Source organism: Astatotilapia calliptera, chromosome 13 (assembly GCF_964374335.1).
Source record: "Astatotilapia calliptera chromosome 13, fAstCal68.1, whole genome shotgun sequence".
Classification (NCBI taxonomy): Eukaryota; Metazoa; Chordata; class Actinopteri; order Cichliformes; family Cichlidae; genus Astatotilapia; species Astatotilapia calliptera.
In genome coordinates, this window is record NC_137434.1 from 7,088,343 (window position 1) to 7,113,265 (window position 24,923).

General features: G+C 41.0%; 1 protein-coding gene across 1 annotated transcript in view; it reads right to left on the reverse strand.

Annotated features, from left to right (window-relative positions):
- The window catches only part of dntt (deoxynucleotidyltransferase, terminal), a 96,651-nt gene that overhangs the window by 62,749 nt on the left and 8,979 nt on the right, over window positions 1-24,923 (reverse strand). The window contains exons 3-6 of the mRNA XM_026190400.2: window positions 22,339-22,449; window positions 6,665-6,835; window positions 2,659-2,730; window positions 2,333-2,456 (exon numbers count right to left, since the gene is read on the reverse strand). Coding sequence (XP_026046185.2) covers window positions 2,333-2,456; window positions 2,659-2,730; window positions 6,665-6,835; window positions 22,339-22,449 — 478 coding nt within the window. The remainder of the gene's footprint in view (window positions 1-2,332; window positions 2,457-2,658; window positions 2,731-6,664; window positions 6,836-22,338; window positions 22,450-24,923) is intronic.

Genomic DNA, 24,923 nt, shown 5'->3' on the forward strand with positions numbered 1-24,923 from the left:
ATGTTCCTCTGTCTTTGTGCTACATGAAAAGCATTAATTATCCATTTCTTTTTTTGTCCCCCACCGAAGAATGGAGCTTCCCCCAACAATTAATTAGAAAACCTTTAATGATATTTCTGCTTCTAATGAAGTAAATTAAATGGGGTTATTCGTGTTTCTGCTCTTTTTCAAGACTCGTCGAGCACGACGGAGGGTTCAGGGTTCAGACAAATTTTCCACGTCAAAAACTCACACGGTATTTCTCCGCACGGAGTCGACACTGCAGTGTTCCAAGTGATCGATTACGACCAGTTTGATGAAGGTGTCTGTCAGCGCAATACATTATGGGACGGAGTTTGAAAGTGAATGGAAACCTGCGAGCGATGCAGTACAGTGTTTTGAATTACCATCCAGCTACACTCCAAGCAGCAGAAGAAGCAGAGAAATGATGCAGACGAATGAAAAGCTGAATATCAGTATTTTGTTTTTCATATGTGAGAGCACTGTGGGGTATATGTCACTGTCGAAAGCTGATGCTATCTGCATGTCTGGCTGCTTCTGTCTTGGTATATTTCTTCATATTTCTCACTCACGTATTCCTTTCACATTTGATCACATCTGTTTCTTTTATATTTTTTAGAGAGGCACTCCAAACACCTTTAATTCTGTCTGTTTATGGTTTCTTAAGCATGAAGCCTAAGCAAACTTTTTCCTTTAGCACCACAAACAGGTTCACATTTGTGGGTTTCATCTCTGTGGATTGTTATATTTGATGCAGGCCCTCGATTTTCATCAGGTCATCATTTTAAACTTTACGCCGAGCACTTCGGTTTATGACCGCGGAAATTAATGACGTTCTCATCAGCCTTGGCCGACCTCAGCTCCCACTTGTGAATGAAGCATCCATCAAATCTGCGTTTCGTAGTCAGAAACTCCTCCGACAAAAATAAACAATGAATTTGAGATTAATGACAACGGCTCACGGAAAATTTGCACGGAGGCTCCGAGTTCATGTCACGGCATGTCGTAGAAGCACACGAGAACAGAGCGCTCCACCTGAACTGAAAAACATCTAAGGCCACACAAACCTGCGCTCTCTGTATGTTAATTAGCAAATGCTAGCTTTCTAACACAAAGATGGAGATTCACAAGATATTTAATTACCAGGGGACCTCGTGTGATCGCTAATACCAGAAGCATCTAATAATTTGCTAATTTCACAGCTCTTACTAGTACTAGAGGTCAAATAAGTGTATGTTATCTCCTTCATGGAAAACCTGGATGCTTTATCTGTTTTTTTCATCATAAATGAGAGGCCTCATCGTGTGAAGAGCACGGCAAATCCTCACAACAACACACATCTGTGCGCCGTAAAAAAACGTTGTTGTAAATTGCAAAGTGAGCAGCAGGATGGAGCGGTGTCTCCCAGCTGCGTGCTTGCTGATTTTTAAGTGGCATAAAAGAGTTGTTCATCTCAATAATGTGTGACATGCTCTCGGTTGTAATTTCACTCAAAAGCCAAACGAGCCAAACCAGTGGACAGAATAAATATTGAGGGGAGGTGGGGGTATATGCTAAAATTTATGCTGTTGTATACCACAAATACTGGCCTGGCGACAGTTGCTGGAGGTGAAGTTAAACTGTTTAGAACACATCATCTGCGCTTTATGAAAACCAAGACAAGACGAAGCGTCAATCCATGAAGTATTTCACAGGAGAAGTAAAGAATCTGAGCTGCTGTTGGAGCTACGAACAAAAGCAGGGCGTCCTCGCATTCAGAATCATCCTCTGTGCATAAATGCATGAAATATCTCACCTTCAGAAAAAGCATCTTTGTAGAATGGCTCAAAAACAACTAATAACTACCACAAATGAAAAATAAATTTTCAGCTTTTGGCCAGTTTGCTTTTCTTTTAGCCTCACAGAGCCACTCTTGTGGCCGTGGGCTGTAAATTGTTGAAAAAATCTTAGCACCAACTTAATTCGATGGCCCGCTCTGGCGCGACAGAGTGGTGAGACGTCTGCACCATGCCTCCCCTTCAGAGTCACTTCTTATTGATTTAGGTTGTTTTTTTTTTTGTAAGAAAAACTCTCCTGTTGTGGGTTTTTTTACAGTAAACTCCCTGCTGATCATATCTCACTTTAGAGAAAACACATTACCGCTAGAGGCTCACATCCTTTGGGAGTAAACAAAAAAAAGGCACAAATAAAGTCCCAAACGACATGCAGCCCCACCCCCCGCAGGGATTTAACAATTAGGCCTTTGAGTCTCTCTTGGAAGCGAGCTCGACTTGAAATTTTTCCTCTATAATTTGTAAAGTGGCGGAGCGAGGATGGTGAGATGTTGATGTACCACTTTGTTGCATCCGGTTGAGATGAATGCCGGGCTCCGCCAGAACGTCGCTGAATGAGCGCAGCCCTCTGCGGTACCACTTCTCAGCTGTCTTAGGTCCAACCCCAAACACACTTGTGAACAGCTGGCAGGAAACGAGGTAAGTATGTAATCAAGGAGACATGCTCTGAAATGACAGGTTCTTCTGAGAAGAGGTAAGCATTCAAAGTTTCCAAGAGCTCCGAGTCCTTAAGAGGGAGCAACAGAGCGCATCATTTTCACAGCGAGTTAAAAGCTCCAGAATGGAGAAAGCAAGCCATCGACTGAGTTGTTATTCATCCACTGACCTTTAGTATTTGATACCTTTCATCCGAGAGTATTTTCTCGACTTCAAACGAGTGGCCGTGTTGAAGGATCTCCTGCAAAACACAAAGGCGGATGATATTATCATCAAGGAAAGCAATGTCTGTGTCAGCATCGGCGTGTTTTCCCCTGGGTTCCCCCCCAGCCGGCTATTAACAAATGGGCCCCAAATCGCTGCTTATTTGAGAAACCATCCACTTATATCAGGCGTCCTTATTTCCATTTCTTTTCCTTTCGACAAATAATGGCTTTGTTGTTGCAAAACCTGGGATTAATACCTGTTTTATGGCAATCATAAAAAACCCCAAGGTAATGTTTTCCCCCAGATTCTGTTGTTTGCTCCAAAACCGCTTTGTTCTGCATTTAATTGCCTGCGTCTCTCAGTGAGAGTGCCGCCAATTTTGCTGGTCACATTTTAACTGTCTTCATTATGCGAAGAATCAGGTAGCAGCTATCTGGTTAATATCGGCCAGGGGGAAATGAGCCTGCATGCTTTTGCTCTGGGATAAGTATCCGTGTGCATTTTGAGCTTGTGCATGAATGGATGACAGCCTGTATCGGTGAGCCAGTGAACCTAACATCCACACTGTGAGTACAATGCAGTTTGAAGCAGCCTTCACTGCTCAGTGATGCATCCACCCGTCCACCTCTGCTTTTCAAGCCCCCAGCTAAGGCCAACCTCAAAACGCACGGATAATGCTTCAACATACTCCCCGCTCCGGGAAAGACACACTTCTTTACATGCACGGCTCCTCTCCCTCTCTCACACAAACACACACACACACATACAGCAAACACATATACTGACTATTCATCCCCCAACTCTGCCTCAGTGCTCCCAGACTTTCATGTCAGTAGGTTTATATATTTTCCCCACTTTGGATGTTCAGTCAGCAGTGAGCAGTTCAGTCGCTGCTGACAGAGTGTCGCTCCGATGTTCACAGGCACATCAAGCATTTTGTTTTCACTCTGTTTGGTTTCACTTTGTTTTTTGTGTCATGTCATTTTTGGTGTTTTGAGCAGCAAACTGTTCAAAGAGACAACCCCAGCGAAAGGCGTGCGTCTGAATTGTGCAAGGAGAACAAGAAGGAGAGGTCACTTACAGGCAGTCTAATTTGGTCTCCCCGGGACATTTATGCTATTTTGTTTAATGAATCTGACTCGGCGCTGACAGCTTTGACAGATTCGGAAACGCGCTGTGAGTCGCGCAGCGTGTATGTTAGGTTTAACGTGTCAGAGAGAGCCGGGTTGCTGAGCTCACCTTGTTATCCTACAGGGACCTGGCGTTCTCTCAGAGCGAGCATCCGCACTTTCCCTGACAACCTGCCATGATTCCTGCCCTGAGCTCGAGTGTAGATGTGGAGATGTAGTGACCCAATAAGACTTTTTTTTTTGTCTCAGAGACAAAATATATTTGTCTGATACCCATCAACGTGTGCTGCATGTGTGCAGCAAAGTTTTTATTCATACATCTGTACGTCTTTCTTTCATATATTTCTTAGAGACTGAACTCAGCATTGAGAATCTCCTCCAGAAAGGCTTATGTGTGCAGATGGTTACTGATTCAGCTACATTCTTCTTGCTAGCACAGAGGGAAAAAAAACTATTTCTAAGTAATGGAATGCGTCATATACAATAGAGCCAGCCTGTTTAAACTACTTCTGTCACATCAATGCCTCCTTATTTAAAGTGGGCCTATTATATTCATTTTTAACTCCATATTTTGCTCTTGAACTCCACCGCAGACGCTTTGCATGATTCACAGTCCTTATTAAACCTATGCTGTGCCTTGGTGCAGCCTCTCAACAGACATTTTAACTTCCTTTCATCAGCCTTTAAGTTAACTTTTTTCTGATTTCTGCCCCTCGCAAGCAAATGGTTCGGACAGACGGTGGGTCGGGATACTTTGCTCACAAAGAATCCCCCACCAGATCATCTGATCTCACTACATACGTACAAAAAGGGAATAAAACCTTCTGATATAATACACAGCGCTGTGCAAAAGTCTTGAGCCATCCCTCATTTCTTAATGTCCACAATAAGAAATGTGGACATTAAGAAAAAGAAAACTGAGGAGAATGGACAAGCAGAGGGTAAACGATAAGGTGTAGGTCTGACAAACAAACTACAGCAGATGAACAGAAAAGACCTGACACAGGACCTGTGAGATCCAACTGGCCCTTCAGCTGATCCAGCTACTGTTCACTGAAGCCTCACCAGAAATGGTGATCTTGAGGAAGGGAAACAGGCTGAAAAGGCTGAGGGATGTGACATCACACATGCAGTGGAATGGCAATTGTTGGCAACAGGTCTTATGGAGGAATTCAAATTAGATTTTCTTTGCATTTCAGACTGTAGGTTTGGAGATCACAGTTTTAAATAGCTCTATATAGCAATATTATCACTTTGACCTTCAATTCAATCTATTGACCTTGAAGGAGAGGTCAAGTCATAGTGATATTAAATCTTTTATATTTATATAGTACTTTCTACATGTTGACAATACACACCACACTGCAAGAATCATAGTTATAAGGCTTTTTGTCCATTTCAAACCACTAAACCATTAAGTTGACTTTGAAGACCTTGGTGGGCATAGCCAGATTTAATAGATTGTAAACATGACACCACTACACACCACTACAACGTTTGACCTGAATTCATTCCAAACTTTTCAAGCTATCGTGTTTACAGACAGAATGACACGCACGTACACAACCAAAAATATAACCTCCTCGGCGGAGGTAATGAGGAGTGGCTTTTGCCAGGTTTTGTATTTGTCCATCTCTTGATGTGGTGTGTCTTTTTTTCTTAATGTGAATTTTAATCTAATGAAGCTGGAGAAGTTCATTCGTTGGAAACTATTTCCAGCAGCACATTAATAAAGATAGTGATTTATCGAACGGGTCCTCATCAATCAGCACTGAAATTACACCCCCTCCCCGTTATGTGCTGCATCTTACTTTATTTTATTTTGATTTATTTCAGAGCCTGGTGTTTACAGAGGTGACATTTGGTAAAACATTAATTTTACAGTAATGTAATGTCAAACCCCAAAACACGTCCATGTATTGAATTTATGGCAAACTACTCAACCTGGAAAGTTTGCAATTAGGGAAAAGAAATGCCGACGCTTTCGTCCTCATCATCAGTGAGCTGATGTCGCTTCACATTCACAAGGACTTAGTGATCACGTGTGTTATACAGTTCAAAGGCTTAGAGCCTAACTACTGTCAATCCCCCACACACAGGTCCGTGGGGATATTGTCAATATGTAAACAGTCTATTGGCCACGCAGAGGGTTGGTCACGGTCTTGTTCACTGCAGTAAATTCTTGGGTTTTTTCTTGCCTTCCTTTGCAGAGGAGCAAAAAATACGAGTAGTAATAGTTGTGAAAACGTATCGTATTTGAAGTGAAATCATTTGAGGCCGTTGCCAACATGCGCTACTCAATTAGGTGTTTTAAACAAATGGCTTTATTGATCCCTTATTTGCTAGTGCAAAGGATCAATCAGTGTCAATATTTTACGCTGGTGTTAGTTAATTCTGTCACTTCATATCACATAAGCATAAATATTAATAATGGCCATTGGTTTCGAGTGCTTTAGCTCATAAATCACATGCTGCGTGTTTCGAATCATCGCCGACGTCTTCCAAGCGTGTTTCCAAAATACTAAACTGTATCTTCATGGCAGCAAATTATTCTAGATCATTGCACAACTGCATAAATAGGGTCCGGGAAGTTGCGTGAGTTATGGTTTGCACACCTAATCTGAAAGCTTTGATTTTGCGACGTTGCATTCAAAAGACGTGTTGTCAGAAAATCCAACCCAGACGATAAAATGAGGGCAACAGTTTCAGTTTTCAGGGCATTAGACATTTCATTATATTTCGTTTTTAAGTGACACATGACACCAGAACCAAAATACAGAGGGAAAATGCATTGGTTATTAACTGGACTGCTGTGGATTAAGTGAAACTGGGCCTTACCTCTATGACACACATAGAGTGTTCCCCCAGGCAGGGCAGGTCTTCTGTGACCCGTAAATTCTGCACCGTCCAGGGCAGACTCTTCAGCACAGATGCAGCCCTCCTGAAGGCCAAGCACGGACCCTCCATGTCATTGAGTTCATGGCTCTCTGCCAGCACTTCAAATGCATCCTGCAGGTGAAGGAATAATTAAGAAAGCAGATCTTATGCACATCTAAAGGATGTAGATTAAAAAGCATAACAAGGCAAAATTGTTGCAAATAAAGGAAGAGAAAACTGGGAAGAAAAAGAGAAGCCAAGTAAAAATATGTCAGGTGTGCATTCACATGCGAGATGCATTGACCCGTAGAAGGAAACCAGACAAAGAGAGAGGTTTCCTCCCCCCCATCCTCTATCAGTACTGGCTGTCTCTGCTCCTGTCCCTGTCACCGTCCCTGTACAGTAGAAACCTGCTGCATGTTGTTTTTCTTCTAGATGACTGGACAGAGACATTAGAGGCTGGCAAACACCAGACAGGAGCCTGTTATTTTCCACTTGTTTACCACAGCCTCCCATGGGGCAAGCCACAGACTTTCTCTGTACAAAGGCAGGATTTTTGGACCCTGGATTGACAGAAAGGAAGGATCTACCACATTTACAGCTCTCTAATTTTGAAATCAGAATCTGCTTTAATCATTATTTCATCATTAAAAATCAAATTGATCAAGAGGCTATGAGTGTTTTTCATCCTGTTGTCTTTTTTTTTTTTTACTCATGGGGATTGTTCGCAGACACAGGAAACAAGGCTGATGCAGGCACGTGCATAAATGATGGGTAAATATACTGTACATGTTCAAGACAAACTATTAACAGCTGTTTTAAAAAAAAATCTGGTAATTGTTTAAGGAACAACAGTACTCTAATGCCATAATTGGCCACTTTGTACGACAGAAACCGAGCACAGTTCAGTTTTGCACCCTTAATTATACAGAACCAAAACAACTCTGTTCCCAGCACTTTTCTGACATTTTATCAACAAGCTGTTTATTGTTTTTCCAGGAAAAATGCTCAAATTAACTGATAGAAAAAGTAATAAGTGCCCTATATGATTTCATAAAAGTAAAATACACTACCTGGTCACTTTATTAGGAAATCTTAATCATCTTGCTACAGTTACAGAGACGTTAATGAAACAATTACTGACGAGAGTGAAGGGGTAGCACTTTAAAATAATGCCACACACTATTAAGCATTAGTATGTGCTTAACTCATCATTTGTTTATCATTACTCATCCATAATAGTGCATTTATAGATACAGTTATTTTTATCCATCTGTTCCTATACATAGTTACACCATATACAGCTATCAGTGCTATTACATCACCGCTAGTAATAATCATAATCATAGTCATTATATCTGTATTTATAAACGGTGTGTCATTAACAAGGCTCACTTCTCTTTCCCATCACCCGCCAACCAGTGGCTGCAGATGTCTGACTCTTCGTGACTCTTGGTGCTGTTCGAGATCTCTTCCTGATAAAAGGGAGTTTTTCCTTTCTACTGTCATCAAGTGATCCTCATAGGGGATCGTTTGATTGTACAGCTTTCTTTAGTATTGTAGGGTCTTTACTTTGTCATTTAATGTACCTTGAGGGAAATGTTTTGAATTGGCACTACATAAAGAAAGAAAAAGTGAAATGAAACAGATCTTCCAAATACTGCTGTGCAACATATAATTTACTTAAAACTAATAGGGTGCCTCGTCTGACTTTAGCAATACTACTTAAGCTCATGCGTGTGCTTTAAGAATTTTTTTTTTGTGGCGTCTTAACTCAAAAAGCTTAGAACGTGGTTAATAAATGGCCACATGGTGGTACAGTCATTGCTAAATCCCAAATAGCAATTCATTATTATTATTAGTATTATTTATATTGGTTCAATCTCTCAGAAACTCTATAGTGGTTTTTAAAAAAAGGGGGAAAGAAAAGGTGGAAAAGGAAAAATACACTTGATCTACATCAGTCACACTCAAGATTTAAGCCTTTAATTAACATTAACAGAATGACGAGAGAGAGAAAAGAGCTCATGAAACAAGTGTCACACTTTCTAATATTGGAGTAAACTGGCACGCAGCAGTACATTTGGCACCATGTTCAGCTGGACCGCTTCACAGTTTGAAGTGATGGGCTACCGTTGCGGAACCAAGCGGAGGAAAACATGTCACCACAGGAAAGTTGGACCATCATCATTATTGCAGTCATTCATTAGCTAAAACAAGCAATGCTGTTGTGTCGGTTATGATAAAACATGTCAAAAGACTCAGAGATGCAGCAGGTTTGGTGCAGTGAGGAGTGAAAAGAGCAGCAGGTGGGACTGGACTCAAAATACTGTGTGTGAATTACTCTTCTTTTAAATATGGATCTCTTTTTCTGAAAAAATAAGATAAGTTTATTGAAGCAACATGGCATTATTCTTTAAAGCACCGTGTGCTTTAAAGATGCTCAAAAAGGCATCATGTAACTTGTCTAGAATGACAAGGAAACATTATTTGATGCAATTATCACGATTAACTCATTTATAGAAGCAGAAGATACAAAATAGAAATGTGTTGCTGCATGGAAGTCCTCTGAGTATTCTTCCTGCCAAAACCCCAAAGCATGTGCTACTAAATCATATAAATGTGATAATTGCCTTGTTTAAAGAAAAATGTTTAGTTTTTCAGCTCATCCCTGTTCTGTCACTATTTTACTGTGCATACCTCCAAAAACAATGCCTTGCTCACTAACTCAAGTGCTGTGTTTTGATATCAAGTCATTGTCTATCTATTGACAGTAATGCAAAACTGAGACAATGTGCAAATCTGCTACCTGTACAAAAAAAGCTTTTATTATATGTCACAGCATGCATTTCCAGCTGCATGTACAAAGGGCAAATCGAATGACTTGAATGAACTGATGCACACTGTGAGTGAAACTGGAGTGCTCAATTAAATTTGTCCATTTGAGTACTCTCTTCGCCACAGCAAGGGCCAGGTTTGCTTAAAAAGATCTGGTTACACGTGACTAAAGTGGCACATTTTTTGACAGACAGGGTCCTGTAGTTTTGAATTCATTTATCACCAAGTGACTTGCACATTTGTAAAGAGTAAAATGTGAGAAAGAAGTTCAATTCAGGATATCTTGGACCAATTACTCTATAAAGCGAGCAAGGTTGTTAGAAATTGCCATATTTAACTGCTAAAGAGCCATTCAGTCACCAACAAGTAATCTGACTCATTGCTACTAAATTCAGTATTACATTACAGTCACAATTATGTTATTACTTTAGTTACAAAATGTCTTCAGTTATCTGCATGAGAAAGTAGGAAGGTGGAAATCAAATTGTGTGTTTTGGTAAAAAAAAATAACGAATGGCTTGTAACAGTATAGTTGGGACAATATGTAATGTAGCATTTATAATTTGGCAAACTCTTGCAAAGCTGTTTTCTATGTAAAACAGGTTTCAAAAGAAGGATGCATGCAGACACCATGCCATTCACAGAGGAATATTTTATTCAGTACATTCACACGTGGAGTTTTTTTACTTTGTTTTTCATTCTAAGCACATTGGTTTTTTCTAATTTCTCACGCATCCATCTGATATGCATCTTAAAAAACACAAAAAAATATTTGTGTCTTTTGGAATCTTTCTTTTTACTGACCTGTGCACTATCAACAACACTTCTGAGTGCTGTGAAGAGGTGTGTAGTGTAATAAAAGGACCACAGATGCTTCTGTTTTCCTTTTTTTATGCACTACCATAAATTTATCCTTTCATATTACATTGTTCAATTCAGCATTAATAAGAAGCTTTTAACTGGGTTATTTTAGGTCAGTTTTTCATATTACACTAACTCTAATGTGTTGCGATACTGCCATTTATGTGGTGCATGAATCAATAATGTTTAAGAATAATAATAAAAGCCGATGCCGCTTTAATATCATATAGCCTATCCATCTTCCACCCACCACCCCCCTCCAAGGACAGATATTGAAAAGTAAGGAATTTGAAATCCTAGACCTGAACTTTAATGCAGCTCAGTGTTATCAGAGCTCAGGGCAGACCTTCATTTCCTCTCCTCTAGTCAAGGCGCTATCTGAGGTCAATGCATCACCCGCAGTTCTGTGCAGACATGCAGCATCAGGTCAGTGAGCAGCAAGACTTTAGCCCAGCTCACCCAGGAGACGCAATGACCCGTTTACTGCAGCACATGGAAAAAGAATGACCCTTTACAGCACACAAACACACACGCACACGAAGCTAGGTTCTCCTCACAGCATGCGACAAATTGGAAAAGCAAGCTTGTTACTGGATAGGTGAAAGGGCACATTGGTATTGTGCAAGTGTTTAGTGAGAAGGATGTGTTACTAGCAGTTTAAGGAGATGTGTGTGGAACAGTGCTCTGAGGCTACCTGAATCTGACTTGACATAAAATCCACAGGGTAAACTTCAGATTATCCAAAGTGTAAACAAAAGTTAGAAAAGACTTCCTTCATTTCATCATCGAATGAAAAGCAGGGAGGATTCAAAGAAAGCTTTCAAACATCTCGAAGGAATTTTGCATCAAAAAGTGATCAATAATTGTTGGAAAAATGAACACGACTTAAATCAGAAAATATTTAGCAGCTAAAGAGCCAAATATTTCCAAATATTTAGTTGGTGGAGACCAAAACAGAGCTAAAAACAAAGAGGGTACTTTTCTGTATTTTTGCCTCTGTACACCACCACTTCAAACAATCAATATGTGACTGGAGTGTAGACTTACAGCTTTAACTCAAAGGTTTCCTTAGGTTCTCTTCTTATTTCTTGACAAATTCAGCTGATTTTTGAGCAAACTTTTGCGGGTGGAATGGTTGTATCGCACACGTTTTTATTGTCTTGAAATAACAAAAGTTGGGTCTACATGTTTGAATTTTTTGTTCACATGAAGTCAAAAGTACATTCAGGTTTAAATATACACGTACACTCATTTAAATCTTCTGACAAGCGGTGCTGAAGATTCCACAGTGTCTCATAATTTGACACAGCCAAGACCTATTAACTTCTGGTAAGTCACCATGATTGACTGCAAGTGGAAGATTCTCTTTGCTAGAATAAAAAGGATTTATTTAAAATAACTCCCTGGACCGACGTACACAAAGAGTAAGGTCAAGAAAAGTGATGATCTATAAAGGACAATTGTGGATTTATATAAGTAAGGAAGATCTTATGAAGCTATTTCTGAACAACTGCAGATACCAAAGTCATCAGTTCAAACATTTGTATATACGGTAAGTAAAAGTTATAAGTTGTTTAATTGTTTAACCACCTTTCCCAGGTCTGGAAGAAGATCCAAATTGTCACCCTCAGACGAGAGGAAATTGGGTAGAATGTTGAGGAACAGCCCAGGGACTACTAAGTCTCAAACCAGTCATGAACTGGAAACGGCTGAAATACCTCCATCCCTGTCCACAGCGAATTGAGCTTTAGCTCACCATAGACCAGTGGTTCCCAAACTTTTTTTACTAGGCCCCTTGTTAATGGCTACCAAAAGTATCTGATCGAGGTGCAACTCTCTAAGGGACATTTAACTAAATATTGGTGGAGATGTATGTATATATTTGAGCTTGAAAATGGTCCTCAGGGCCCTGAATCATTTACTTCTTTTTCTCTAATTGCACTAAATGACTTAACCACAGTAATAGGCAAGATGAAACCCTCATCATGCTCATTAGAGAAATTACCTCCCTTCGGGACTTTCAATAGCATTGGTCCATTGTTGCTGTCTATTATTAACAGTTCCCTGAAGCAAGGCTGTGTTTCCTTCAATATTAAACATGCTGAGGTAAATCCTTTACTAAAGAAATGTAATCTTGATCCCTGCGCTATTGGTAATTTTCACCATATTTTGTAATTTCCATTTGTCTGCAAATTATTGTAAAAATTGTAGAAAGTCAATTCAGAGCCTTATTATACAGATTGGAGATTTTGTATCCATTTTGTCTGGTTTTCAAAAGCAGTACTTCATTGAGACTATTCTTTTGAAGGTCTATAACATTCATCATATATCATTCGACTTGACCTCAGCACAGTCTTTGATACTGTTGACCATATGATTTTACTAAACAGGGTTATGGTTGGCTGGTATGTGACTTTCCATTAGACTGTTTTCCTTCATGTGTATCTGATAGGACTTTCTCTTTTAGGATAAACAAGTTCTTCTCTGACTTTGCCTCCATAATATGTGGAGTTCCACAAGGTTCAGTCCTGGGACCTTTATTATTTTCTTTCTACATTTTTCATTTGGCATTATTCAGTGTTTTTCTTACATTTCTATGCCAATGACATTCACTTGTATATGTCTTTAAGCTTCAGGTTTTCTACCTGAGTCCACTGTTTACCCGAATTAGGAACTGGCTCCCTGTCTTAAACACCAACAAAACTGAGACAATGATCCTGAATTTTTATCCTAAAATCAGTCAGGATCTTGCTTCTTTTTCATGCAACTGCTATGTCCAGCATTTGAGATATTAGCATAATATTTGGCGTTGATTCACATGTAAAATCTACTTCTCCTTTTCCTTCATGCAAGGAACTCAAGAAAGTTATTTGTGCATCTGTGTTATCGTGTGTATATTACTGTAGTGTTCAGTTAAACAATCTCTTTTAGCCCTTTTTCATTAGTACCTAGTTTCCATTAGATCTGCTCGAAGAATCTCGATGGGGCTTGACTCGTTTTCCATTACACTTAATGTGCGAGGGGTTGTTATAGCAATGCAGCTGAATGTCTTTGTTTTTCTATGTGACATGAACACCACAACATAGGAGGACATCATGGCGATGGTATACCTGCTGCTTGGTGTATGGCTTGTTGTCAGACTCGGGGATCACGGTGTTGTTTTTGTGCAGCCATTTCTCTTGTTTCCACATTTCAAAAATGTTGCTTTGATTTTTGTAAAGGAGATACTCTAGTGTAGCCACTGACTTGCCAATTGGTGTTATGCAGTCTGCTGACATCACATTTTCGGTTCATCTTGGAACTCTTGCCGAGTAGGTACTAAAAAAGTACCTGGTACCAGGTACTGCCACCTAATGGAAAATCCTGACAACTGTGTCGAGCCACACAGAGTTGACCTGAGCAGGTACTAGTGGAAAAGGGCCATTTGATATCTTCAAGTGATACAAAATGCAGTGGCTCTACTTGTACTTGCAAAGACTTTTACACAGAACAAGTCTTTAATCAATGTTCCAAGATACTGGAACGTTCTCTCACTACAGCTGCGTTTAGCTGACTGTGTGAAATCTTAAATATCAGTTTAAAACTTTGGTGTTTAGCCATTTTTTTAGTGTAAGTTTTTTTATTGACTGAAACTGTTTTTAAAAGTACTCGTTCATGTCTGTCATTCCATGTCTTAACTTTATTTTGCATTGCTATTAAAGTACTTCATTTTTCTAATTTCTTTTATTCTCTTTTGTTGTATACCACTTGCAACAACGTGTCTATGAAAAGTACTTTAATAATAAACTTTATGTACTCACTGTATGTACAGTAAGTAGATTATGTACAATTATTTGATCTCCTGCTGAATTTGCAAATTTGCAAACAAATAAACATGTCTCTAACTTTTATGGTAGTTTAATTTTAATGGAACGAGACCGCATAAAACAAATAAAAGAATTAAAGATGTATGCTTAGTAATTATTCCACCCTTGAAAAGGATTAGTTCAAAAAATTTAAAAAAAAACATTCATGCCCATGATAAAGTTTTGACCACAACTGCATAAAAATGGCTCTAATTTCTAGTCATTATATATACAATCATCTCACCTGTGGAAAACTAGAACTTTAAAGTGTCATATACAGAAACACACATAAACATGCACGGAGCCTTGGCACCAGTCTGTCAACTGTCATGTTGTCAAAGCAGCTGTGTGGAATCAGCACTGCAGGCTTAAAAATCCACCCTGCAATTGCGTTCATCTAATTAATGAGGAGTTAAGTCTGATAGGGAGACTTGGTGTGCAGGGACGTTGATATAGCACGCCGATTTACCCCCCATCACCGACTATCATGAACATGCCTGCAAACCATGTTCGCACAGCAGCCCGCCTCACCGCATGCTCAAAAAGAAACCATGAAAGAAGGTCAGAGAACCCACTGAGAAGAGTTTTAACACGATTAGCATCTAAGAGATGGATTTTATCTGTCCCATATCTAATGAATGGGTAGCGGGCACATGCCTCCATCTTTTTTTTTTTTTTCATGTAACATTAAGTTTCATGGTTCGAACAATGAATAAAAAAGAATTTACTTTTTATGCATGCTGTGAAAGAGATGTTTAAGGCATTTTGTAATATTTATTATCTTTAGTCTCTCTAAAACCAAGCACAGACAGGGCCTCGCTGTTTGCTCCAGCTTTGATCCTCTCTGAGCCGTTTCTTTGTTTCCTCTGTAAGTTGTGAACTCCATCGGGTAAAGGATGTATTCAGTGTGATGCATTTAAGGTTCAGTGCTCCAATATCCCCTCCAACCATCTCCTCATCTGTGACATGTCAGTGTTATCAATGCACTTGAGGTCTTGTACTGCAAGAGAAAGAAGTCAAGATGTTTAGCTTCCCTGCCTCTCTTCCCCTGTGTTTGCTGGTATATATCTGCTTGAGGTTATACACCAGTCAACCAGAGCATTAAATGGCAACTGTACTCTTTAACAGCAGCAGCCAACTTCACCCCATACATCACAAAAATTGCCCGGGAACCAACTCCCAAAACACAAAAAAGAGCCCAAGGTGTTGATCCAGCTTCCAAAATTCCCTATATCTCGATCCAATTAGTATCCAAGCGATGCACAAAAGGGGCCGATAAGTGCACGCATGTGTGCTACCATCAGAAAAAAAATAACCGATGCTCACCCAAGACACAAGTGTTGATTTTTTTTAACACTCTGCATCAGACTTATAGTGAACATATGACAGCAGAAAAATGGAGGCTAAGCAGATAGAAAAAAGAGAGAGTGTAAACTTGACTTATGTGCGTAAGTAAGCTGTGAATTTCCCAGTCACAGCAAGACAGCGAGAGTGGGAGAAAGCACAGGAAGAATGGGTAGGTGGCTAGGGTGGTGTTTTACATAAGAAAAGGGCATGTAGAAGTAATGTGGGAGTAAAAGAGTTTGAGGCAGAGATGGTGAGAGATAAGAAGGGAGCAGGGTTGAATAAATCAATAGTGCATGGCTGTGGAATGAAGGGCCGTTTGCTGCCAGCATGTGGTTGACACCTCACTGGGGTGCTGTTGCTGGGACGATGCTCATCCTCTCTTCATGACTCTGACACCACTCTGAACCACCACTTCCTCCTCCTTCACTAACACATACACTGCTCCTCCGGATACGCTCCTTCATCCCTGCTTCCTGAGATCACTGCAGGTTTTCCCACACTTCCTTTGTTTGTCTAACGGATTACCCTATATAGAGAGCTGTAAGAAGAAACTGCATCATTTAAAGCCCCTGGGTGTTGATTATTTGCTTCACCACATTGTATCTTTTCTAAATAAATTGGTTTTGTCCGATTAGAAAAAAAAAAAACAAAGCTTTTGTGTAATAGTGAAATATGACCAACTTTCCTCTGTTATTGTTTGGGTATTACTACAAAAAGTAAGGGTTTTTATTTCAAAAGGGGGATGTTAAGACAAATCCAGATGTTGTTCACCCACAGTGTGCCTCATCATGTGTTGCAGTAGTCAGAAGGGAAGTGAGCAATAGTTTTAAAGTTTAGTAAAAAAATTAATCCCACCCTCTCACAGAAACTGGAAATGATGGCTTCCTATCCATTTTTTCACATTATATTTAGTGGTAATGCAACACTCCACAATTCCTGAATAGAATGAACTAATGGGATACTTCCATATTTGGTTCCACCCAAAAATTTCCAAAGAACAACAACAAGATATCAGCCAGTCATGTTACCTGTTGCTCTAATATATCTTCACAGAAGTCATGCCTTCTAAAAATGTTCAACAATTCAGGCATCTTATTAATGTATCCATCCATTTGCTTCCGCTTATCCTTTTCAGGGCTGCAGGGGGCACTCGAGCCTATGCCAGCTGTCATAGGGCGAGAGGCGGGGTACACCCTGGACAGATCGCCAGTCTGTCGCAGGGCTAACACACAAAGACAGACAGCCATTCACACTCACATTCACTCCTATGGGCAATTTGGATTGATCAATTAACCTATCCCCACTAATTGCATGTCTTTGGACTGTGGGAGGAAGCCGGAGTACCTGGGGAGAACCCACTCAAAAGATGCAAACTCCACACAGAAAGACCCCAGCCTGAATTGAACTCAGGACCTTCTTGTGGTGCAACGACAGTGCTAACCACCATGCCGCCGTGCTGCCCTACATGGTGGGGAGCATCACATGTCTGTGTGTTGAAGTATCCTTGGAAAAGATAGTGAACCTTGTAGTGGAAAATCCTTTGAGTGCTCAGTAGACAAGTGGGGTGGCCCGGACAGAGGGCCCGGTGGCGCCAGTGTTCGGCAGCCTCGCCTCTGTCAGTGCGCCCCAGGGTGGCTGTGGCTACATTGTAGCTTGCCATCACCAGTGTGTGAATGTGTGTGTGAATGGGTGGATGACAGGTTGTGTAAAGCGCTTTGGGGTCCTTAGGGACTAGAAAAGCGCTATACAAATACAGGCCATTTACAGGCCATTTACCATAATTAAAACAACAACAAAAAAAAGTGAAAATTTTAAAATACCTATTGTGACAAAACCACATCTGTACCAGGCTGGGAAAGTACTTGTTTCCACTGCAAAATTGGGTATTTTAACAGGGTAGTCTATGTGGACTGACTTGCTTGTGGAGACTAAACTGATCACTCAAACACCTGCTGCTTTCAGCACTCTTTTTAATACCTACAGATTACTGCTTGATTGCAACAGTTAATTTAATATCTCAAACTGACGGCAGACATAAGGACAGTATGCATTCAGTTAAATGAAAACTGCCCACCAAAGCCACAATTTACCAGTATCTAGGTTTACTTTTGTGTTGTGTGGCCTATTGTAGATTTGAGTTTAAAAAAATCCCACTCACCCTATATTCCTCATACTCTGTATGTCTGTACTTTACACTGGGTAATGATATCACAAAATTGCATTTCTGGGCTTTTGGAACATTTTCCAAATATCCAAAGAATAATTGACTTTATAATTGGTTTGCACTACGGAGGTTAAATAATCATATGTCTTTTCTTCCTTAATGAACCAAATCCATCAAATTTAATGAAAGATTTATTTTACCTACTTTGGGATGCTTTGTGAGGAAAAATGTACTGACTGTTTTTCAGTGACTGCTTGGAAGAAAAACCCTTTTCGGCCACGTATGCATCAGGAGGGGAATTTAGAAGTCTTAGAAACATTTTTAAACATCCACGCAGATATGTTTTTATTGTGAACGTGATCCGACCCCGATCCGAACCAACTACCAGGTGTATGTTACAAGTTTGAGCTAAAAAACATCCCGTAACAGCGTCTGCTTTGTATTCTCAATGCAAGAAGGTACTATGGATGTGCAAAGGGATGTGCAGGAAGGCAGCTAGCCGTACAATGAATGCAAACTCTCTGTTTTCTTACACACCACCTTCTTATATTTACTTTTGTTGCTCCTGCTCCAGACACATCTGGCCAATAAGCAGGCTGAACACTCTTACGTGGCTTTTAGTGATGTAATTTGAGCCACTTGGATTTATTCATATGTAAAAAAAAACAAAACAAAACAAACCACGGGGAAAAGCTACAAGTTTACAAACTCATTAATGCCTTTGGAGCAGATTAAATGAATTATAGGTGGGAAAAAGTCCTTAGATCACTCCCAGGAATTCCCTTTATAACCATTTCCAATGGCGCGTTTGGCATTATCACCTGCATTGTGTCAACTTAGGGAAGGATAACTGTGAGGGATCCAATCCTGCAACTAGTATATGTACCATGAGCAAGCCCAGCATGCCACAGTTCAGGTCCTCTGTTCTCAGTGTTCCTCTTGAGGCCTTTCAGGACATTCAGTAAAACTGAGTTTGGCAGTCCGACTGTAGAATTTGAATCTAAAGTTCAGAAATCTGTGATGCCCCCGATCCTAACCTTCTAACCTTCTTCAGGATTGGTAACTTTGGGCTCTTTTACTGCTGTTTGGTCTCTGGGTCACAGCTGGACACCAGGCACTTATCACCAGTTACGATCCTCGAAGGTCGGGTCAGATTGAAACTGATATTTGCAGAAGTTGGAGGTATGTAACAGTCTTTAGAACTTGACCTCCAGGGAGTGATCTGAAAATAGCACCAGCACTCGAACTGGTTTAGACCTGTGCAAGGATATGACCTTGAAGGGAACAGTGGTAAAAACATTAAGTCAGATAATGTTAAAATATTATATGTAATATGCAAATCTTCTGAATAATTGCTAAGGTGCCATAGTGAAGCTCAGATTTTGAGAGTCATGCAAATGCTTGACTGGTAGAGGCTGTCTTTCACTTTTATTTTTGGTTACAAGGTATTATGTTGCTGAGTGACGGTAGCACTGGCTAGCCATGGCACACAGCAGTGTACATACCAAACACAATAACTCGGATTCACAACGACAGTCAATTGACAGTTAATTCCACATAGAAAGGCCCAAGACTGGATTTGAACCCAGGGCCTTCTTCCTGCGACCTTCTTGCAGAGCAAAACACTGCGCCACCATGCCGGCTGCTTTATCATCTGATAATAATGTGAGTGTGTTCTGTAGCTGTTCTGCATATTAACATCCCTTTATAAGAACATTACAAAAGCTTTAGAGTTACAAATTCTCCTTGCCTTTATACAAGCTTCTCCTCTGAGACTATTTGACAACACAGTGCTGCCAGCTGACATCTAACTCGCTAATGAGTAAGAGTGAACTTTTCAAGCACTTGTTATTGAAAACGTCCATGAAGGAGCAACATTGATCCATATTTGGCCACTTTCCATCAATGCAAGGCAGACAATTTAATGCCAAGGCTGCCAACCAACAAATGCCACTGTGCAAATTGTTACATGTTAAGTAACATAATACCTCAGATTCTCAGGATTGGAAGATTGAAATTTCCCTTTGTGACCAGTCACACAGGCATGGAGACTGGTTAGTGACTGCCTGGTAACAGCCAGTAAATAGGAAAAAAATAAGTGTTACTCCACCAGCCCCCAAGGTTGCTTGCAGTCACTAGGTAAATTTGGTCACAAAAATGCAAACAAGGTTTCACCAAAAAAACCTCCCTGTAATTGCTTCGGTAGCAGATTGTATTGAAGATGCCCAAATTGCCTGCAAACACAACAAGTGGATATTATACATGGTTATGCTCAGGATATGTCAGCCCATTTCTACTTGAAATGCCTTTTGGTTAAACTTTCAGCAAGGAATTTGCATTTGCACTGTTACATTTTTATATAGCTTTAATGCACATAAATAACAGCTGCATGTTTAAGTGAAAATAAATGGATGGGGGTTTTTGCGCTAGTAAAGTTGTGGAGTTGTATTTTGTCTCGCACCAATTATATCGTCAGTTATATAGTTATCGCAAATTTTCAAATATATGTCGTGATAAATATTTTTGGCCATATTGCCCTGCTCTAATACTGACCACTGCAGACCGGGAACACCCCACAAGAGCTGGAGATTTGGAGATGCTCTGACCCAGTCGTCTAGCCATCACAGTTTGGCTCTCATCAGACTTGCTCAAATCCTCATGCTTGTCCATTTTTCCTGCTTCTAACAAATCAACTTTCAGGGCAAAATGTTCGCTTTCTCCCTAATATATCCCACCCACTAACAGGTGCTGTGATTAAGAGATAATCAGTGTTATTCACGTCATCTGTCAGTGGGCATTATGTCATGTCTGATTGGTGTAGTTGTTACCACAGTCGGGTTCATAGTCAGTACTGGTATCAAGGGCAAAAGTCCTAATTCACACACTCAAAGGCTTTTTCATTAGATGGGTATTCACAAGGTTACATCATTACTGCCCCTTGCAATCAGGCAGACAGCAGGACCAATCAAGGATTACGTCACCAATGTGGATCAATAGCTTGCTGCTCTTTAGCACTGTCACTACAGGTGATTGGTTTCCAGTCACGGGACAAGGCAAAATTTTATTATTGGTATTGTTATTTCGCTACAATTTGGATAGTTAAAATATTTCTTAACTATGGGGAGTTGTACCTGTGGTTTTCCTCAGGTCCACAGCTAGAACAACCTTTTACTTTAATCAGAAATTCTGCTTTGATGTGGCCTTCCTTATGCAGAGATAATGAGTTAATCCCTGTGATAGGGAAATTGAGTGGGATTGCTAATTATGCAGTTAATGCTGTGGAAAGAATTGGGGAGATAAGAAATTGAACAGCAACGCTCCCCAGGTGAGACGCAGGTGGGTATGCACATCTGTAACTGCTCGTCCATGTGGGAAAACACATGTGCTTTTGTGCGTATGTGTTAGAAGGTTGCAGCACACGCATGAACGTACATGCGGGCCAATATCCATACACGTGTGTGCATCTTTTATGTACATTTGCCATCAGTGGGAAGTAAAGAGTCATTATGAAACAGATGCTCCACAGGCCCTCTGCGAGCTGTACTTAATACGTCTTACGGAAACTCATCAGTGGGTCTCCGCAGTCCCACATAAACACACACATAGCCACTCAGTTTACGGTAATATTGCACATTTTAAAACTTCAAATTCATATTCACATCCAGTTTTAGTTACAAAAAAGTCCTTCTGTGACAGCCCCAAAAAAGAAAAGAGGAAATAAATAATGATGTGTTTCTGCATACATTCTCCATTTCTTCTTTTAAGTTCCTTTAGGTCACAGTAGCACTATTAAATTTAGAAGTAATTTCTATTTTCATTATGGATTAATCTGCCATTCATTACATGGCAAATTACTTGTGAGATTCATTGTTTAGCCTACAAAATGTCAGACAATGTTGCTCAGAAGTTAGAAGGCCCCAACTCAAGCTCTTTAAACTGTTTTCTCTGAGCAAGGGTCAGAACCCCAAATGCGTTCCACTCGACAATAGCTGACAAAGTTTGGTAAATGCAATGTTTGTTGACACTGGCTTGTTTCTGTTTTCTGACTGATGCTCTCAACACCTACATTGCTGTTATTAATGCAACATCGTTTCTTCCTTTCACACTCATCAACACTTACGCCAATTAACTACTTTCCCATTCTGTTGGGTACCCTGAGCGAACCCTTCTTCAGCAGCCCAATTTACCCACCCCTCTGTCCTTCCCTCCTTCACCCGCCCACACCAGATGGCGAAGGGATAGATCCATCATCGCTTGTGAGGAGTGTCACGTCCACTGCCCATTTCAGCGTAACGCAGTGCCTCTGGGCGTGTCCGTGCCAGCCCCCGTGCCAGGGTTCGCAGGCATGTCAGCTGTTGCACCTCGAACGTGCCGCAGCTGCAGATGCTACTCATTTGCAGGTTAATGTATTTTGGGGGAGAGCTGTGTCAGAGCGCCCGTGAGTGAAGCGAGCCAGCCATCCAATTAGAGCAGAACAGATTAGGGGAGCTTTTTACATTGCAAAGTAAGAGCGACGAGCCTCTGGTGGCTCAACATGTAAAAGCGTGGTTCAGAGTTAGGCCGGAGAAGCAATTTCCCACCGTGAAAATCTTGTTGTTGTTCTTTGTGGTGGTCCGTCTCTGGCAGGCATATTGAGACACCGTGGACACGGGTGTGGGTGTTGTAGCTTCTGGCGATGCAGCCAAGGTGTCCTGTGTGCAAAAGAAAATAACCGGAGAAGCATGAACCAAACACGCACTGTCATAAAGTGCGTTAATTTCTCAGCCCAAATTGTTGACAGGCTAAATGTGTAAATGTGTGTGAGGCTATTCCTGACGAGCGCAGAGCCATGAGTTCAAATTGAATTACATAAAAACGTAGCCATTTGCCTTGGAGAAGTTATTTTTATGACTGTGTCTCCAGGGCAACAGGCTAATGACACTCATCTCACAGTCTGGTGGCATCCAAATCCATTATGCTGCCTAACCCGTGGCATTACAAATCTGCTTGCCATCATCCAATTTGCCTCCTGTAAATTGCCTTTTCATTCTATAAGAAATGGTTTCCCATTTGTAATATATGTGTCAAAAGGATTACCAATGTAATATTAATATTCTTGGAGACAATTAGACATCACAAAAAGGGAACATTGTGTCCATAAAATTGCCTGTGGATTTGGCAGGAGAGTGACACAGAGAGGGGAGGAAGAGGAGGAAGAGAAAGATGGAGGAGATTGTCACCACAGAGCGTTGACTGGTACCGATGCTGCAGGAGGAACAGTGGCGTCTTGAACAGATAATGAAAAGGAGTAGTACCTCTCACACTCCTGGGCTGCATCAACAGCTAAGGGATTTTTTTTTTTTAAAAACGTTCATCATTTATTCTCTGCCAGGAGCCTTTCCTGTTCTCCAAAAAAAAAAAAAATTGAATAACTTTGAATATATTTCACGGTGAAAATTTTCTGCCAATCAAAAGTGAAACTCTAACTGTTTTCCTTCTAAATACAACACGGGTGTTCTTCATCACTTTTCCACCTCAGCTGCAGCTCGTTTAATCCAATATGAGACTGTGGGTCCATGGAGACCCAAAAAAAAAAAAAAGCGGCTGTGCATCAGCATGCAGAGGTTGGTTCCCCCCCTCCCATCTGGGCTCGGTTATTACACAGGCCTTTAACTGTGTGGAAGTTAAAGCTCACACACTGATCTCAGAGGCGCCGTATCCCCTCCTGGCTTTCTCTCCAGCGTTCTCTCCACCTTTGCTGTGTGGCTTTAGATGTTACTAAACTAATGTGTGCAGTCTGCACACTGGGGCCTCATTTCTTCGCACACCATCTGCTGAGATGAAAAGGTACGGCAAGAATCGCAGAACCTCTACGCTGTGAAGCGTAGAGACACTTCCGGGCCTGCTCCTCCCCTCCACGTTAACGTCTGTCACACGGTCAGATGAGGCCACTTGGGTGAGTTAATAAAAGCCACTTGATCCAACGTGCACCACAAAGGTCACAGAGGTCGTACCTCATAAGGGAAACTGCTTGGCCTTTTGCGCACACGCTAACCCACAAACATCATCCCCAGCCCACCTATCTCCTAAGCATGAAGGCAGACACACGTTCACAATCTCCCTAGCACCTGCTTCCACTTTTATTCCTTTTGAAGCAAACTATCCTCACATTTTACCACATCTCCACTCAAACACACTAAACAGCTTCTCTGCGAGCCAGGAAGTAATAGAAAATATTACATTTCAATGGGCTCAATACTTAAAATTCCTCCCTGACTTGCTGCAGAATATTTATGATAGCGAAAAACACATTGCATCTTCAGACTATCATGACGAGCCGCAGGCAAATGTGCCCAAGAAGTAGCCTGTTTGGGGAATATTTTATCTCCTCCTGGTAGCTCCTTAAATGGATTTATCACTCATAAAAAACAATCTACTGGAAGCACCACACGCATAAATGCCACTGCGCGTTAACTCGTTTGCTTCAGAGAGGAGCTGCATCACAAAACAAGCAAGAGGAACGGGGCCTCGCCGGTTACCTGGGGAGATGGGTCAATAAATGTCAGCGTGGCATCATTAGCCTCGTCTCCTAATGACGCAGCAAGACAAGAGTCGTGCCATTGATGCGCCACGCTTACGTGGGCCCCGAGGAAACACTGCCACAGCAGTCTCTCACGTGGAGGCACAAACACGGCAGATTTCATTGTGACCATTAAGGCCGTCACAGGCTGTTAGGAGAAAGCATAGATGGAGCCTGGCAAACTGGCAGAACTTGACTGTGGGGGGGGTTTTTTCGCTTTGTTTTGTTTTTTACCCCTCCTGCTCCACGGTGGAAGAAAAAGAAGACAGCATATTTCTTTATTTTGGATACATATGCCGCCAAGCTCTCGTAGAGCCATTCACAGGGGGAAAATATGTGCGTCTGTGAGCATGTGTATGTGTCTGTGTTAGTGGGCTGCTCTGAGCCCTGACATCCAGCTGATGGGTTCATTTGACACTCCTACGCAATATGGAGGATGTTTCTCTTGCTATCAGCGAGGTGAAGTGCAGTAATATGAGCAGAGACAGAGGGAGAGTTAGTGTCCTTTTTATATGAGCTCCCTGTTAGGGGGTTGACGTTATAGATTTGCAGTGGCAGGAAAAACCTAAATGCAATATATCCAATGTATACCTTCACAATATGAGT